The sequence below is a fragment of the Aotus nancymaae genome, unplaced genomic scaffold, assembly GCF_030222135.1.
Source record: "Aotus nancymaae isolate 86718 unplaced genomic scaffold, 86718_ANA_hifiasm-v0.15.2.pri h1tg000003l, whole genome shotgun sequence".
Lineage (NCBI taxonomy): Eukaryota > Metazoa > Chordata > Mammalia > Primates > Aotidae > Aotus > Aotus nancymaae.
Window position 1 is genome coordinate 72,986,814 of NW_026988414.1, and position 18,106 is coordinate 73,004,919.

General features: G+C 48.8%; 1 protein-coding gene across 6 annotated transcripts; it reads right to left on the reverse strand.

Annotated features, from left to right (window-relative positions):
* Window positions 1-2,798: 2,798 nt before the first annotated feature.
* Window positions 2,799-17,522, reverse strand: UBL7 (ubiquitin like 7). Of its 6 annotated transcripts, none has more exons than XM_012475911.2 (11): window positions 17,478-17,522; window positions 14,985-15,197; window positions 13,159-13,278; window positions 8,961-9,043; window positions 8,111-8,195; window positions 7,487-7,544; window positions 6,618-6,751; window positions 6,308-6,357; window positions 5,880-6,047; window positions 5,181-5,303; window positions 2,799-3,049 (listed from the first exon to the last, which is right to left on the reverse strand). In XM_012475911.2, exons 1-11 carry the CDS (start codon window positions 17,515-17,517, stop codon window positions 2,912-2,914), a joined length of 1,212 nt encoding a protein of 403 aa, XP_012331334.1. In that variant the 5' UTR covers window positions 17,518-17,522; the 3' UTR covers window positions 2,799-2,911. The 6 variants fall into 6 exon arrangements, with proteins under 6 accessions (XP_012331334.1, XP_012331335.1, XP_012331336.1 ...); XM_012475912.2 differs by having other exon boundaries at window positions 17,428-17,507; XM_012475913.2 differs by having other exon boundaries at window positions 17,357-17,480.
* Between the last annotated feature and the right edge of the window lie 584 nt (window positions 17,523-18,106).

Below are 18,106 nucleotides of genomic sequence, written 5' to 3' on the forward strand. Positions count from 1 at the left end.
TCTAACTCCTGAAGCTCTCCAGCTCCTCCTCTCTTTCCCCACTGCCATGCTGCCAGGTCAGCCTACCGCAGTTCTAAGTGGGTCACTGCCACGGCCTCCTCCCCTGCTCCCTCACGCTTGCCCACCCCCAGCCTTCTACTCCCAACAGTCACCACACAGCGGCCAGAACGACCTTTCTAAAATACACACTGGACTCTCCCCGACTGCAATTCTGTGATGCCCATTGCCCAGGGTAAGTCTGAACTCCTTACATGGCTTCAAACGATCTAGCCTCTGCCCACCCGCTTGCCTTGCCAGCCAGCCTGACAGTCAGGGCTACAGAAGCCAGATTTGCTCCCCACTCCCAGCCCCTCAGTACATACAGCTTCCTGCCCAATTCTTTTACCCTTCAGGTCTCAGGGTAGTGCCATTTTCTCCATGGTTTCCCTCACCCTCACACCCCACCCCCAGCCCACGTTAGCCCCGCTTCCTGTGAGCGCCATAGCCCCTGGACTTGCCTGGCCCAGTTCTCATTAGACTTTAACATAAACATCTGTTTGTCTGTCTTACCAACAACACAGGTCTGTCAGAGCAAGGATACCTTCATGTTTACCCATCACAGAGTAGAGCCTCAGTCAGTGTTTGTCGGAAGGATGAAAGGGGGCTGGGCGGAGTGGCTCACACCTGCAATCTTAATACTTTAAGAGGCCGAGATGGGTGGATCATCTGAGGTCAGGAGTCTGAAACCAGCCTGGCCAACCTCATTTCTATTAAAACACATATATTAGCCGGCCGTGGTGGTGTCCACCTATAGTCCCAGTTACTCGGAAAGCTGAGGCAGGAGAATTGCTTGAACCCAGGAGGCAGAGGTTGCAGTGAGCCAAAATTGTGCCACTGCACTCCAGCCTTGGCAACAAAGCGAGACTCTGTCTCAAAAAAAAAAGAAAGAAAAGGAAAGGATGAAAAGGACAATGGTGACGAAAGAGTCCTTGGCTCATGGAAAGCCCCAGGCTCATGGGGGCACTTATCAGACTCAACGTAAGACTACTCAAAACATGGCTGCAGGAAGCAAAGCCAGCTTGCCAAGCCCTTGGAGGAAAGAGCCAACAAAGAAGGGAAAGGGAAACCGTGGGGACGCCTCCATTCTGGGAAGAAGTATAACTGGTACTGGGGGTTGGTCCAAGGGATAGGGCAGGGTGACCCAAATGTTCCGCAGAATAATGGGGTGGGGGAGTTAAGGAACCCCAGCACCTTTGAAGGCAGTCCTCAGGGGCAGGGTAAGAGCTGCCACAGAAAGGAAACCAGCTCTGGGCAGGTTGTATCATGGGCATAGAAAGGGCTGTGTCAGCCCATTTGACCAAGACACCCACGAGGATGGGAGTGGCCTTTGCTTCCACCACAAACAAGCAAGAGACACTGTGTTCAAAGACAGAGCTTCCTGGTCTTTGCTCCCAACCACAAGTAGGCAGCTGGGCTCCAGGCAGACCACTGAAGCATACAGAGGCCTGGCACTGAGAAGCCCAGAGAGTTCTGAGTCTTTTCTGTCAATGCAAATACACAGAAATTTCTCAAGTTTTCTGGAAGAAGCAAAGAATAACATGCTGTTCAGGCCATATGCGGACTTTAAGAGTATCACTGATATATCAGAGATAATCCAGAGAAAACAGGATGTACTGGGGACCAAAACCAGGACAGGTCAAAGGGGCACGTCAATGACCCACCATGGCATTCCATAGGTAACTAAAGCCCTAATGTGGAATTCCGTTAAGTAATTAAAACTCAGGTAGAAGGGAAAGCAGGCTTGTTCTGAGTAGTTCCTTAGGGCAGAGGACCTTAGACCAAGGGGTAATGCCCTGGCGAATAGTTAAAAGGACAGAATAGCTGTGATTGTAAGTGGTGAACTTTTTGCCTCTGGACGAGACAAGCAGAAACCAAATGACCACGACTGGGAATGTGGAGATGAAACGTCTGCCAAGGCACAGGGCAGGAACAGACCTCTGAGCCCCTTTCCACCCATGTTAGTTCCCCAATGAACCAAAACACCATCTGAGGGGAAGAAGTTTTTTCCCAGCAAAGTACTGAAGACACGTCCGCGACGCCGCAGGGAACACCACAGGGAACGCTGTGCCAAGGGGAACGTGAGTGAGCACAGGCAGATGGAGCAGCAGCTTGGGGGTTGGTGCCCTCTCTTCAATATTAAAGCTGAGCCCTGTTCATGCTGGTGTTGTTGTTTAGTATTGCTATTTAACTGCTCTTGTATTTATGCCTTCAGGACAAAGAGGGCCCTGCCTACTGGCAAAGCGCTGAGGCCAGGATTCTGGCATCATTACCGAACAAGCGTCAAAAATGCTTGGTGAGAGTAGGCTGGGGGGAGGACAAGGAAATCTTTGCAAGCCATTGAGAGAGAGAGAGAAATGTGGAAGGCAAGCTCCCTCCATTTGCTTCCCCTGAAAGTCCACCCAGCCACTCTCTGGACTGTCGATGTCTCAGAAGCATGAGCCTCTTCTGGGCATAGCTGTAATCCAGCAGTCACCCTGAAGACTGGGTGGCAGCCCTGCCTAGCCTTCGGTACAACCTGAAGCTGCCAAAATCCAAAGCCCCAAAGAGTCTGGGGGCTACTGCTGGAAACTTCTCCCAGAAGTGAACATGGGTATCTCACAGCATCCCATAATATAGGGCCTAAAATCCTCCACCCAGGGCCCAGAACCAGGGGCCAGCCCTGCTCCCTGATGCCACAACATCAAAACAGCACACCTTGCTTGCCCTACTGCCTCCACCGACTCAGATAAGCCAGAAAGGTCAATCACTGGACAAAGCAGGATAGTTGACCATCAGGTATATTGGGGAAGGGAGAGATGGAGGCACCTTCATGAGTGCCTCCCGTGGGCAGCAGCCTCTACAACTTGCTGCGGGTTTGGGGGAAGCAGGGAGTTCATGGGGCTCCTCCAGCAAAGATGAGCTCCAGGGCCGCTTGGATGTCCCCCCCAGTGGCCTGCAGGGCTCGCAGGCTCAGCTCATCGTCCTGGATGCCCATGTCGCGTAGTTGCTGCAGCTGGGGCTGCCACTGGCTCTGTGGAAAGACAGGAGCAGGCAGAAGCTGTTAGCTAGGATCCCAGTGAAGACTCACTTAGGTCTATGCTTTCAGGGGAAGGAAAGGAAGACGGGGGAGTGCCCAGCAAAGCTGCTGATGCTGAGTTCCACAGAACACCGTGCTTCTAGGAAGACTTAAAAGATAGGCTTGAGGGTTAAGAGAACAAATCCAAAGTTCTACAATACAAAAAGGAAATCTTGGCATAAGGATCAAAAGAGAATGTACAATTACTCACTGTCTGAATTCCAAAAGGCTAAATTACTTTCCTTCTCCAGCTATGTGTACACACACATCAGCAAGATTTTGCTCTTTATGTGATGATGTTACAGATTTTTTTCCCAGTCTATTGTTAGCCTTCGGACTTTGCTTCGGCTTTTTGTTTGCTTTGGTTTGCTATGCAGAAATTTTCACCTTTTTTTAAACATCTTAAATGTTTGTGGTATATAGTAGCTATATCTATTTGTAGAGTGTAAGATTTTTTTTTTTAATTTTCATTTTACGAACTCAAAATGCCTAACTTTTATTTAATGGCTCCTGGATGCTGAGGTTCAGCCATGAAAGCCCTTCCCTACTACAAGGATTTGAAGAAATTCACCCCTATTTTCTTCTAGTACTTTCATAGCTTCATTAACATCTCTATTTCATGACAGGAGGGACTTGCACAATTTAGGGAAAACAATGTGTTCACATGTGAAAAGAAGGCACTGCAAAGGGGAAGGAACACAAAGTCAAAGGGGCAGGCAGGGGTAAGAATGGAGAAGGCTTAAAAAAAATCCACACACATCAATCTGAATTCATTTTACAGGCCAGGTGGAGCCCGTGAAAGCTTCTGAGCTGGGAAATAAAGTAAACAGGCATCTGGCAACAGGGGAAATGCAAGAATGGAGAAGACAAGTTGTTCACACATCCTGCTCCTGTTCCCTCACTGTCCATAAGGACTACATGGAGCAGTGAAAACCACACAGGCCTGAACCCTGTTGTTAGGTCGTCATGGCCTTATGACCCCAGACAAGTTCCAAGAATGATGCTCTACCCACAGGCTTCCTGTGTGGAATAGAGGAAAACATACGTGAAGCAAACCGCTCAAGTGTGGAGCTGTGAATGACAATGCTGGCCCCTCAGGTCTTCCACTTAGCTGCTAGGATAACCTTTCCCCTCCTAAAAGCCTTGCATGGGATGGGCGTGGTGGCTCACACCTGGAATCCCAGCACTCTGCTGCGTTATCTGTGGTCCCAGCTACCCAGGAGGCTGAGGTGGGAGGATCACCTGAGCCCAGGAAGTTGAGGCTGCAGTGAGTTGTGATCACATCACTGTACTCCAGCCTGGGTGACAGAGTGAGACCTTGTCTCAAAAAATAAATAATAAAAGCCTCCCGTGGCTCCCTGGTGACTGCTACATCAAGTCATCAAGTCTAATCTCCTCAGGCTGGCATTCGAGCCCCTCACGTGTAGGCTCCTGCTCTCTTTCTCTGGCCCCATCTGCAGATCTTCTACACTGGACACTGCATCCTAGCCTTGTAGTTTTGAGTATGTCACATTTACCTCCACACATGTGCACAAACGGGTAGCTGCCTTCACCTGGAAATCATCCCCTTCCTACCTCAAACACCCCTTCCCTGGCTAGCTAACTTCTAACTAATTCTTTTGACAATCAGCTTAAATACCCCTCCCTCAGAAAAGTTTTGTCCTGACCTCGGCCCTCACTTTGAGCAGCTGGACTTCTTGCCTTGTTGCTCCCCAGCTCACATGCCTGGTGCAGGGATGAGAACCAGCTTTCCCCAGCCCAGCATCTGGACTCGGGCCTAGTATGCACATGCTCAGTCAATGCGCACGGAATGAATGAATGACTGAAATGGCCATGATTGTCAAAGCCAGGTGGTCTAGGGAGTCAGGTCATGGTCACTAGGGGCAGGAGAAGCTATAGCGACCACTGTGTATGGTCTGAGAGTGTGCCCTTGCTGGCAACACTCTGCACCTGTCCCACTGCCATGCTCCAGCTGTTCCTAGAATGAAGCATGCCATGTGTGAAGGACCACCAGAGAGCAAAAAAAGGCTCAGCATCCAAAGTAACAAGGATGCCACATGGAAACCAGGGGGTAGAGAAGACTTACCTGGAGGCTGGGCTGCCCAGAGGCCTGCAGGGCATGCTGTAGGGCTTGGCTGAAGAGATCATTGGTGATGGGCGTCCCTGACTGGACACCAGAGGACATTGGTGAGGTCCCTGAGGAATGGCCCTAGAGACAAATCAGTGGTCAGTGCCACCCTCAGAGCCATCTCGATCTTACAGCAGACACCCGCTGTTGTCATATCACCCCACAGTGTTCCTGAGGGACACAACTTCTGCCTCCTAACACGGGCCTGCCATGAGGCAACCAGCAAAGGTACCTAGAAGCTCTCTATGTGGGCAGGAAAGGTTCCATTCTCTTCTGTACTGAGCCCCTTGTCTAAGCCTAGGATCCCAGCACTGGGAGAGATGGCCTTGAAAGCTGAAGTGCCTTGTCACCCAGAAATGCTTAAGCTGGTGATATCTGCTCCCTGTCAGGGATTAGGAAGGGCCCATTGTGTGAGGGGAGAGTCTTCTGAACTAATAGGAGGGACTATTTAGGACTGTGTTAAAATCTAGATTTCTGAGCCCTCAAGGCAAGTGAAGGGGAGGTCACTCAAGCTGCAGTAAGAAATCCCGACCAGAACTCCAGGGTTCAGCTTAAACCAGATCTAGCACTAGGGTCAGCAAAGGCAAATCTACTCTACTGCTGGGAAGCTTGTCCCTGGGGGGCCCAGCCTTGATCTTCCCAGCCCTGTCTTCATACCTGGGTGCCAGGAGTCGGTGTGTGAGAACTGCTCTCCGGAGTGCTGGCCAGGGCCAGGGCGGTGGCCAGTTCACTCTGGGTGATGGGCCGGGGCCCAGCAGCTCCACTGTACCCCAGGGAGGCTGGGCGGGAGCTGGGGTTGCTGCTGGAGGGTGTGGACCTGGTGCTCTGGAGAAAGAAGACACTCAGAATCAGGGAAGCAGTACTGTGAAACTCCCAAATGAACTCCAGCGCCCTCCAGAAACAGTTCTTGGGGAAACTCTTAAGCTCCCAGGTTCAGAAAAGAATCCAAAAGGAGAAATAATACGACATGGTCTTAGCCCCGCAGTATCCTGTGTCCATCTCCCAGCCTTGGGAGTTCCAAGTCCCAGGAAGCAGCTCATTCCCAGCACCATCTCCCCCAAATGTCAGTCAGGCAGGCCACTCACTGGGTGAAAGTCGTCCTCATCATCTGAGAGCCCTTCAAACAGGAAGCCACCTGGAGGAGGATGAACAGATTTCAGGAGGAAGAACAGAAAGGCACAGGCGCAGCTCCAGAATCTCAGCTCAAGCTACTCTCTAAATTCATATTTTCATCTCTCCCCTCGGAAAATTACAGGACAGATGCACTTCCTGACTCAAACTGAGAGTTCCCAAGGAACGCCCTCTGCCAACACTATACATAGCTGCTGAGTAAAGCAAATTCCTGGGCCACTGCCGGCTCCTGAGGGGCCCACATTACGCTTTTCAGGGGCTCACCTGGCATATCCCTATACGAGCTGGAGGGCATGCTCCGGGAAGAGGAGTCAGTTCCCGGCATTGGGGCACTGCCTGCTACCGAGTGCAGAACCAGGACAATGGCATTGACGAGGGCTGGGTGAGCAGGCACCAACCTAGGAGAGAAGCAGGAAGAAACCCAAGGGTGGCTCAGAAAGAGCACCCTCAGCCATAACAGGAGTTCTGGGTGCCCCCTCACAACAATGCAGCCACCTGTGCCTGCCCTCAAATTCCTCAGTCTTCAGCATCTTCCGCCAGGAAGCTTTATCTTCCTGTTGATCTGCCCCAAGCAACAGAAGCAAGGCCTTCAGTTCCTGGGATCCACCACAAATTGTTCACCCTCTATGCAGGCAAGGCATGATGGGAAAGGTGCAGCCTGGGAGGCTCAGGGTTCTGGCCTGAGTACCTGAGGAGCCTCTGGTCTAGGTATCACAACTACATCAGGCGACCCTGGACAGGTGCCTTCTCTTCCCAGGGTGGGGCTGTTTTCTTCACTTGCAAAGTAAGAGGACACGTCCCTTCCAGCTTTGACATTTTACAGATCTGCACACCTGCTTCTCCTTTCCCCAGCTTAAAATCCTAGAAAAGCTCCCTAATTTCTACCAAACGAAACCTAAACTGAGCTTGGCAGGCAAAACCCTTTCCCTCAGAATCCTGCTTCCTCCCAACACCCTTGACGAAAGCCCTGATCTTGGACTTTGCTCTTTCTCACCCCCTGACGTATTTAGAGGGTAGACTGAGTGATAGGCTGTGGATGGGCTCCCAGAGCAGACTGCAGGGTGACAATTAGGCTTCTGGCCTGAGCACATGAGCAGAGAGAAGGTACCCTCTTATATGACAGGTACACTTACGTATCAAGCATATTGGGATCAGCGAAGACAGAGAAGAGGTCCTTGTCTTGGAGAACCCCTGAAAAAGAGCAGAGCTCACCTCAGAGAAAGGAAATTGGCCAGATCCAAGAGGGAGAAGAGGCTTTGGGTCTCAGAGCAACCAGCTCAACAGGGACACAAGACCAAGGCAATCTTCATGAGAAGTAAAGGAAACAAAGACCAAGCAACACAATTCAGGTACTCCCCATCTTGCTCTAGTGAGGATGGTCCCCTGCTCTCCACCTCCCCCGAACTTAAGTCACATCACAGACTGGGTACCAACACACCTGTCTCTTTCCCTGGTATCTCTGGGTTCTTCTCTTACTCAAGGTGTGCAGGATGTCTTCTCTGATTGCTAAGATTTGGGCTAACTGCTGTCCTCATTTGGCATCCTCATACCCTTATTTATGATGTTAGGCCATTATCTCTCTGTGGGACTGAGAGCTCTTAAAGGGCTGGTATATTAAACACACCTTGATTACTCTTTCTCTTCCCACAAGACCAGTGACTCTTCAAAAGATGGTCCAAGTCTCTTTAGAGGAATTGTCTTCTCCTGTTCTCCTTTTCCAGCAACTCCTATTTCCTCAAATTCAATCCTGCACTTACCAAGAGCAATGGGGTCACTGCTGAGGCCTGGGGTGGCCACAATGATCTGATCCAGAGATTCCTTATTGCTGAGCATCTTAAAGACCTGCCGGAGAAATGGGGAGGGCTGAGCACTCTAACCAGCTCAATGCACTCATCAAATGCCCACACTCTGCCGAAGGACTTCCTCCCTCTAAGTACGTGCATGTACATCACCACAATGGAACAACAGCCCCAGAAACAGATGAACCTCTTTTTGCTCTAAGATCATAGCTTACTGGAGGGGAAACAAACAATTAAAAAAAAAAAAGGCAAGACCACAGTAAACCTTCAATCTCCGTGCTCCTTTTCCCCACCTACAGTTTAATGCTTCCAAAATAAAAGCTCTCATTACAAGCCTGATAATAAAGCTTTCTCTAGGTTCCAAAAGTCCTTTTCAATCTCTCTACAATTATTATTTCATATTTGTGTATATTGCTAAGTTCACAGCTGTACTATTTTGCCTCTCAACTCCCCTACAGAAAGACATCAGCCCACTTCCCCAGTGAGGACATCTAGGTCAAGGGGTGGTAAGCAGGCAGTTCAGCCGAAGTCAAAGAATGAGGCCCAGCAGAAAGTGTGTGGATTGTTCAGCTGTCACCATACGGGCAGGTTGTATCATTATCATTAGAGAGAAGCAACAATGCCTGACTGCGACATGCTCTTTGGGGAAAGACAGGGCTCTACTGAGGCCCACAGACATGGCAAAAACTCCCCAAGGAACTCTTGGTTGCCACGGCAACGGGCTTCCAGCTCCCACTCCACACCACTCGCCAGCCAGCGTTCACACCCTCTCCTACAGTCCTGGCTGGGGGCCGCCGCACACACTCACCGCCTCCCTGTAAGAGGAGCTGCTGTGCAGGGCAGTGTGCAGTACCCGGAACTCTCTCATGGCAGCCACTTTGTCCACAGGTTCTGGAGGACAAGACACTCAGAGTTATCCTACAGTGCAGGTCCCGTCTCTGCCACAGACACGGCAACATCATTTCAGCATGTGCCAAGGAGCAGCCTGCTCTGTGCATTCCCTTCCCTCATCACCCCTTAAGAATGGGAGTGCACTCAGAAAAACCCATTTGTGCCACAGATGTGAAAACTGCTAGTAAGCATCTTTACATCTATGTGTAAGCATCTTCCACAGATAAAACAAACAAACACATTCAAGTTCCTGCGGAGGAGAATCTTACCACGTGAAAGATAGTGCTCTGATCAACATCCCACTGCAGGAATTCTAGATAATTACATTTGTTTTTCGGGGGTTTTGCTTTTGTTTTTCAGACAGTCTCACCTCTTGCCCAGGCTGGAGTGCAGTGGAGTGTTCTCAGCTCACTGCAACCTCCACCTCCCGGGTTGAAGCGATTCTTGTGCCTCAGCCTCCCAAGCAGCTGGGATTACAGGTGTGCAACACCACTGCTAGGTAATTTGCATTTTTTTTTTTTGAGACAGAGTCTCACTCTGTCACCTAGGCTGGAATGCAGTGGCGCAATCTCAGGTCACTGCAACCTCCGCCTCCTGGGTGCAAGCAATTCTCCCACCTCAGCCTCCCGAGTAGCTGGGATTACAGGTGCCCGCCACCACACCTGGCTAAATTTTGTATTTTTATTAGAGACGGGGTTTCATCTCGTTGGCCAGGCTGGTCTCGAACTCCTGACCTCGTGATCCACCCACCTCAGCCTCCGAGAGTGCTGGGATTACAGGTGGGAGCCACCATGCCCAGCCAATTTTTGTATTTTTAACAGAGATGGGGTTTCACCATATTGGTAAGGCTGGTCTCGAACTCCTGACCTCTCAAATGATCCATGTGCCTCGGCCTCCCAAAGTGCTGGGATTATAGGCATGAGCCACCACGCCCGGCCCTGGGTCACACTTTTTAAAGTATTTTCACCAAGGACTACTACTTGTGACTGTACAGACTGCGTACAACTCCAGGGGCACCACTCCCAAAGCCAGGTGAAGAGCACCCCCGGGGTTCAGTGTGGTAGCCACATTCTTATCGACAGTCCTGATCATGAGGCTGTCTTTTGAAAAATAGTCATCTTAAGTAAATGACCTAATTTATTCATTCAACAAACATATACTAAGCGTTTACTCCATGCCTGACTTTGGGCATGGAACTAGAATGTGAAAAATAAGAATCCCTGCCATCAGGGAACTCCCAGGGTAGTAAAAGAAATGAGACTAGATCAAACACACAATTACAAAATGCCATGCTGAGGACCTCAACAGAGATGTGGATCCCAGCTAGGGCACCAGGAACATAAAGGCAGACAGCCACCACTGAGAGGGAAGGTGAACACGGACAGCCGCCTCCCATTGGAAAGGGGCATCAAAGAGAGAGCCGGTATTTACTGGGGGGTGAAGGTATTCCAAGCCTAAATGAGAACATGTGCAAAGGCATGGGAGAATAAAAGAATGTGGTGCTTTCAATGAACGGCAAGTCATTCTTTGTGTCTGGAGCTCGGGGTACACATCCCGGCTCAAACAGCAGGCTAAGGTGAGGTCCCGAAGGGCTTTGTGACCTGCTATGGAGAACTACCAAAGCGATCCAAGTGGGAAGAGAGACAACAACGAGTTCTCCTCCTACAGGCTCTGCTCTAGCGTGAGAACAAAAAAATGTGATTCCTTTGTGAAGAAAAGCACTCAAGGAGAAAATACCTAAAACACTGTCACAAAACAGTTTCTTCACAGATCTAAAAGTTTATTTTAACCTTCCAATAAAAAGGCCATTTGTTTCAAAAATAATCCTCCAGGTAGAAGGTGCGAGGAAAAGGACTCTTAATATCTTAAGCCAGTATTCAGCTAAGAGTCAGGGCTGTCTCTGTAAGATCTCTGAGCTAAGTTCATCCTTTGGAAGTGGAAGGCAGCCAGCCCAATGGAAATGGTTTTCCTCTTGAGCCAGGAAAACCCCTGGTCTATATCCCAGCTCTCGCATTAGCTTTCTAAGTAGCCGACCTTGAATAAATGCCTTTCTAACCCTTTTCTTCCTCCGTAAGATGCTAATGCTGTTACCTACCCTGCAGGGCCACTGTAATGATTAAATGAGGTATAAAAGGGAAAAAACTTGGCTCACAGTAGCTACAAATGTTATTTTCCTTCTGTCAATGCCCTCCAGCCAAAGAGCTGAGGGGCATACCTGTATTTAAACAAGCTGGGTTTACTGCTTAGTACAGAAAGAAGAATGCATACCATAGGAAACCATGGGCTGTCTCAGTAAGAGGATATTAAAAAGGACTTCTTATAGGATTTTGTTTTGTCTGGGTGATCTGGGGAGAAATTTATAGAAGTGAGGTTTTACTCTGGATAGGATGCTTTCAGGCAGTGGGAGTGATTTTATAATTGAGTATCTTAATAACTCTTACCTAGAAGGAAGGAAAACTAGAGCAAGGTGGAAGCTGTATTGGCAAAGAAGCAGCTGTTACTCTCATCAGCTGAGACAGAAAGATGCTTGGTCACTTTTGTGGTTTGGATAATGCTCATGGCTTTGTTTCTGTTCAGCAATGATAGGGATCTTGTTTTTGTCTTAATCCACAGCGGTCTCAGAGTGGGCTTGACTGATATTAGTGAGCTATACAGTTCATGTCCCCCAAAAGGACTCTAAGGCCTGGCTGAGTGCCTGGATGTCAGGGGTTCCCTTTCTCTTTTTCACTTCCCATCAGGGTATGAAAGACATTTTTGTCTTTTATGGTTAGAACTGAAAAGGGGGTAAATTTCAAACTGATAACTAGTCACAGCAATCATGAACATTATAAAAAGATGTCAACCTGCCAGTTTAACAAAGCTAATCTCTTTTACACAGCTTAGCTTTATTCTTGGGGAGGCTTTTAAGACACAAATGCAAAATTTAAATCATGAATTCCAAGCAGCACCTTCTATTTATAAACCAAAAAGGCATCCGAGGCTTTGTATATTTTCTCCAAGAGCTATTTAAATATTCTTTGAATATTTTCAGGAAAATAAATTACCAGTATAGCAAGAGCAGTTAGCTGACTGAACAAATCAACACCTGAGGCAGTTTGTAGGCAGATTTGTTAAGAAGGGAACAAACTGCAATATTAGAAAAATCCCAAAAGTTGGCCGGGCACAGTGGCTCATGCCTGTAATCCCAGCACTTTGGGAGGCTGAGGTGGGTGGATCACGAGGTCAAGAGATGGAGACCATCCTGGCTAACACGGTGAAACCCTGTCTCTAATAAAAATACAAAATATTAGCGAGGCGTGGTGGCACACACCTGTAGCACCAGTTAGGAGGCTGAGGCATAATTGCTTAAACCCCAGGGGCAGAGGCTGCAGTGAGCCAAGATTGTGCCACTGCACTCCAGCTTGGGGACAGAGCGAGATTCAGTCTCAAAATAAAAAAAGAAAAATCCCAAAAGTTTCCAGCTTTTCTCTAACTAGAACAGCAATAACAACAAAAGCATACAAAGTTTACTTTGTATCACTGAAAAATAAACTGTTAACTTGAAGGAGTTTAAGTAGACTAAAACTCCCTATCCCATTAGAAAACAATGGATAATGCACTTAGAGAGTGGAGACAGTCTGGGAGGCTGAGGTGGGGCGGATGGCTTGAGGTCAGTAGTTCAAGACCGGCCTGGCCAACATGATGAAATGCCATTTCTACTAAAAATACAAAAATTAGCCGGGCATGGTGGTGTGTGCCTATAATCCCAGCTACTCAGGAGGCTGAGGCACAAGAATCACCTGAACCCGGGAGGTGGAGGTTGCAGTGAGCCGAGATCGAGATCATGCCACTGCACTCCAGCCTGGGCAATACAGTGAGACTCTGTCTCAAAAAAAAAAAAAAAAAGTGGTAGAGAAACAAATCTCCTTCTATTAGTGATGCTGGTAGTAAAAAGGTCAAAATTGGCCTCTGTTTATCAGCATGGTCTAATCCAATAAGTAATAAAGATACCATTTATCATCAGCTCAGTAAACCATCCCTTTGTTCCACCCAGGCTTGTGCCTCAAGAACACACAGACCCTTCCCTTGCAAATATTACAGAAACTTTGCCTGTCTAAGGGCCAACTCTCACTCACCCGGTTTTTGATCCGGTTCGGGCCAGGACTTTCGCAGAACATGGACAGTGGACCCGGGTTGAATGCCATAGAAGTCAAGTGTCTGGTCATCTTTTAGCTTCCGACCACAGTAGATCAGATCTAAAAATAGAACTGTCCACTTATATTTTGCTCCTCAAAACAAATTTAGATGGCTTTTGTCCCCTGAGAACTTTATTTTGATTGAACAGATAGCTGGAGAATGATACATGTTTTAAAAGATACTCTTAATAACTTAATAAATACCTTTTTTTTTTTTTTGGAAACAGGGTCTCACTCCGTCGCCCAGGGTTGAGTGCGATGGTGCGATCATGGCTCACTGTAGCCTTGATCTCCTGGGCTCAACCAATTATCCCGCCTCAGCCTCCTGAGTAGCTGGGACTACAGGCACATGCTACCACACCCAACTAATTTTTGTAGTTTTTTGTAGAGATGGAGTTTTGTCATGTTTCCCAGGCTAGTTTCTTAAGTCCTGGGCTAAAGGGATCCTCCTGGTGCAGCCTCACAAAGTGCTGGGATGACAGGTGTGAGGCACCACACCCAGCCAATTAAATACATTTTAACAACCATTTGCAAACATAAACTCATAAAATGGATCTATATAGAATCTGGCCAGGCGTGGTGGCTCACACCTATAATCCTAGCACTTTGGGAGCCTGGCCAACATGGTGACACCCCGTCTCTACTAAAAACACAAAAATTAAGGCCGGGCACCGTGGCTCATGCCTGTAATCCCAGCACCTTGGGAGGCCAAGGCAAGTGAATCACGAGGTCAGGAGTTTAAGACCAGCCTGGCCAAGATGGTGAAACCCCGTCTCTACCAAAAACACAAAAATGTAGCTGGGTGTAGTGGCAGGCGCCTATAATCCCAGCTACTCTGTAGACTGAGGCAGGAGAATCGCTTGAACCAGGGAATCGTGGGTTGCAGTGAGCCAAGATCACACCACTGCATTCCAGCCTGGCAACAGAGCAAGACTCTGTCTCAAAAAATAAATAAATGAAAAATACAAAAATTACCCCGGTGTGGTGGCACGGGCCTGTAATCCCAGCTACTCAGGAGGCTGAGGCAGAAGAATCAATTGAACCCCAGAGGCGGAGTTGCAATCAGCCGAGATCGCACCACTGCACTCCAGTCTGGGTAACAGAGTGAAACTCCATCTCAAAAACAGAAGAAAAAAAAAGGATTTACACAGTATCTATCCATAGAAAACCTCTAGAGCTTAACATTGTGGAGGCTGCCCAATTTAAATCAATGAAAAAATGCAACAACAAACAGGATGAACTCAGTCCAGGTATGACTGAAAGCATCTTTTTTGCTAGTTGGATCCTTTAGCTATTATAAATTAACTTTCCAGTGTAATTCAATTGTATTTAAATTCCTCCCTCCTCCACCTGGACTGCCCATGCCATTTTCATTTTCTTTTTTACTGCCTTTCCTTTAATCAATCAACCAAGCAAAAATCCTCCTAATCATCCCTTAAGACCTCCCTCAAATATACTGAGGAGCCTCCCCTGACCTACTCCTCCATCCCTAACTCGCCCCAAACTTCTGTTGTTTCAGAAAAAGAATTCGACAGTGTCATAAAGAACTTGGTGATAAAGCAGTTCAGTATAATACATGACTAAAATGGCAACCAATAGTTTCATTATGTGATTTGTGTTTCTATTTACCCAACACTCACTTCCCTAGAGTGTTAACATTATGAGGCAACAAACCCCAAGCCCTTACTTTACTCTTGTAACTCCAGAAGTATCCTACCCCAAAAGAGATCAGAGCAGCAGTCCAACCCCAGTCCCAAGAGACTCACCAATCAGTTCAGGGTCTGGAACAGACTCCTGGAGTTTGCCAGCAATAAGCTGCTTCAGAAATGAAATACTATAGCCCCCTATTGAGTATTCTCCCAGTTCTGTCTCTGGCAATCGAAGAATAGACTTTGGAGCAAGTGGCTGGTCAGCCAGCTTCACCGCCAGGTGCCAGTCTGAGAGAGACATCCTCTCTCTTTCGCGCTCTCTCTTTCTCCCTGTAAAAGAACAAAGCCTCAGTGGTTAAAAGACAGACCACCACCCTACTCCACCCGCAACAACCAATGGGTTGAATGAGAGACAATTCAGTGTGACACTGCTGGAGGAGCATAGGGTGCAGTGTCAGGAGGCCAGAACTAGAATCTGGGGTTCTCTCTTTACTCATACTGTGATGACAGCTCTCTAGGCCTCAGTTTCTTCATCCTTAACTTGGACATAAAAATACCATCTAACCTAATACAAAAGTTGTGAACGAGATCATCTAACCCTCTCCCTTCTGTATGCTTTTCCCTAATTTTCTTCAACTCTTGCTTGAAGCAATAGAACAGCTTTATAACCAGTTCCCTGCCTCTTGCCTCTCCCTATCAAATATCTATGCTGCCACCTAACAACCCGTCATTCTAAAACACAGATCTGATCAAGTCACTTCTCTGCTTAGAACTCTTCCAATGTTGGGCTGAGCACAGTGGCTCATGCCTATAATCCCAGCACTTTGGTAGGCCTAGGCAGGCGGACTGCCTGAGCTCAGGAGTTCCAGACCAGCCTGACCAACATGGTGAAACCCCGTCTCTACTAAAAATACAAAAAGTAGCCAGGCTAGGTGATGCGCGCCTGTAGTTCCAGCTACTTGGGAGGCTGAGGTTGCAGTGAGCCGAGATCACATCACTGCACTCCATCCTGGGCGATAGAGTGAGACTCTACAGAAAAAAAAAAAAGCCCGGGGAGGTGGCTCACGTCGGTAATCCCAGCACTTCAGAAGGCCAGGGTGGGCAGATCACTTGAGGTCGTCAGGAGTTCGAATCCAGCCTGGTCAACAAGGTGAAACTCTGGCAGGGCGCGATGGCTCACGCCTGTAATCCCAGCACTTTGGGAGGCCGAGGCGGGTGGATCACGAGGTCAAGAGATCGAGACCATCCTGGTCAACATGGCAAAACCCTGTCTCTACTAAAAATACAAAAAATTAGCTGCGCATGGTGGCGCATGCCTGTAATCCCAGCTACTCAGGAGGCTGAGGCAGGAGAATTGCCTGAACCCAGGAGGCGGAGGTTGCGGTGAGCCGAGATCGCGCCATTGCACTCCAGCCTGGGTAACAAGAGCAAAACTCCGTCTCCAAAAAAAAAAAAAAGCCAGGCGCGGTGGCTCACGCCGGTAATCTCAGGAAGGCCAGGGCAGGTGGATCACTTGAGGTCAGAAGTTCGAATCCAGCCTGGTCAACAAGGTGAAACTCTGTCTCTACTAAAACACAAAAAAAATTAGCTAGGCGTGTGGTGGGCGCCTGTAATCTCAGCTACTTCGGAAGCTGAGGCAGGAGAATTGCTTGAACCCGAGGCAGAGGTTGCACTGAACCAAGGTAACACCACTGCACTCCAGCTTGGACAAGAGACTCCGCCCCCCACCCCCACCCCAAATAACTCTTCCAATGCCTCCAAACCATCTATACAAATTAAGTTTAAACTTCGTCTCCTGGCTTACCTGCCAGCTTTCTTCCCCAACAAAGCTCTACTTTGCCAGAGCAACATTAAGTACACACTCATAACAAAGTCTCCCCTATTTTACACCTCCACTCATCTAACTGTGCATGTAATTTCTCTTCCCTTTTTGGCCTCTTAGCAAAATCCTACCGAAACCAACACAAATTCAACAACCTCAGTCCCCTCTCTTTCCTCTGTTGTTCCCGCATCCCCTCAAAACAAAATGGCTACAAATACCTGCTTGCCCACTCCTCCACCCCAATTCTTGGAGGCCCTTGAAAACAAAAGACTAAAGTTTTTCGCCATCCTTGTCCCCATATATGCCTGGCATATATGGACCCCAGAAAATAAATCAGAAACTGACGGCGGAAGAATCTTGCAAAGTAAGGTAAGTCCTTGTTACAGTCATCATTATTGCTTCCAAAGAGACCTCTGGTAAGGAAGAGGAAAGAAAAGGCTGTGAAGCTGCCTAGCAGACCTTAAAGCATCCTCAAAGTACCTTCCACCTCAGGTTTATGCCAGAAGGAAGTCGTTTTATATACCATGTCTCACTTAATCCTCATGATGGTTCCCTGTGGCAGGCATTATCATCCACATTTTACAGATGAGGGAACCAAGACTGTCACTGGCCCAAGGTCAGAGATAGCTAGTAATGGGGCAGGGACACTATCCGGTGGCGACCTCACCGCTCCAGTGGGGCCAGCTAATTAGCTGACATACATCGAGCCCGCGCAGCCCGGGGGCCCAGCGCCCTCACCCGTCCCGCGGAAGGAACCCGGCCGCACAGTCGCCGGTGTAAACACTCACTCTGGCCCTCGCGCCGGAAACCGGAAGTTCCGCTCTGCATTCTGGGAGTTGCAGTTCCCGCTGTGGCCCCCGCCCCCTTATAAACAGCCAGTCTACGTGGAGCGCTAGTTGTAAAACTTCCTGTTTTGGGGAGGGCGTGATTTCTGCGCTCTTTGAAACGTCCGGCGTCCGGACCCCTGGTCTTTTCGTTGGCGAGGGTCCCATTTCCCGTCAGTCTTCTGCCTGGTGATTACCGCGCTCTCCTGAGGAGCGTATGAAGTACATCGGTTCTGCCAGGTTGGAACGCGCTGCTGGACACTCGGCCGTATGGCGGACCCCGGATCCCCTCCCACTCCGACCATTCCCTCCAGAAGGGCCAGTTCCCAGCGGCCCCTCTAGACACATCCCAGCGGTTTCCCACCGTCCTCACGATGAAAACGGCTGCCCTCGGGTGAAGGCAGCCTCTTCTGTGCTCCTTGCCGCTGACTGTGGAGGCACACCAGGAACCAGACGATGACCCCCTACAAAAGTTGGGTCCTCGAGGAGAGCTACTAACTTGGGTTCCTGGTACACCCTCAACATGCTGTGGTGAAGCTTAACTCACAGTCATGCATGGAACCAGTTTGGGGAGGGGAATTTCCGCTGAACTC

What these genes read in the sequence shown, in the direction of transcription:
- UBL7 (XM_012475910.2), bottom strand. Translation starts at nt 17,215, where the DNA reads ATGGTATATAAAACGACTTCCTTCTGGCATAAACCTGAGGTGGAAG. An exon ending in GCATAAACCTGAGGTGGAAG is followed by an intron (nt 15,198 to 17,169) that starts GTACTTTGAGGA and finishes GTTCTTTTACAG; the next exon opens with GGAGAAAGAGAGAGCGCGAA. An exon ending in CTCGTATAGGGATATGCCAG is followed by an intron (nt 6,358 to 6,617) that starts GTGAGCCCCTGA and finishes ATCCTCCTCCAG; the next exon opens with GTGGCTTCCTGTTTGAAGGG.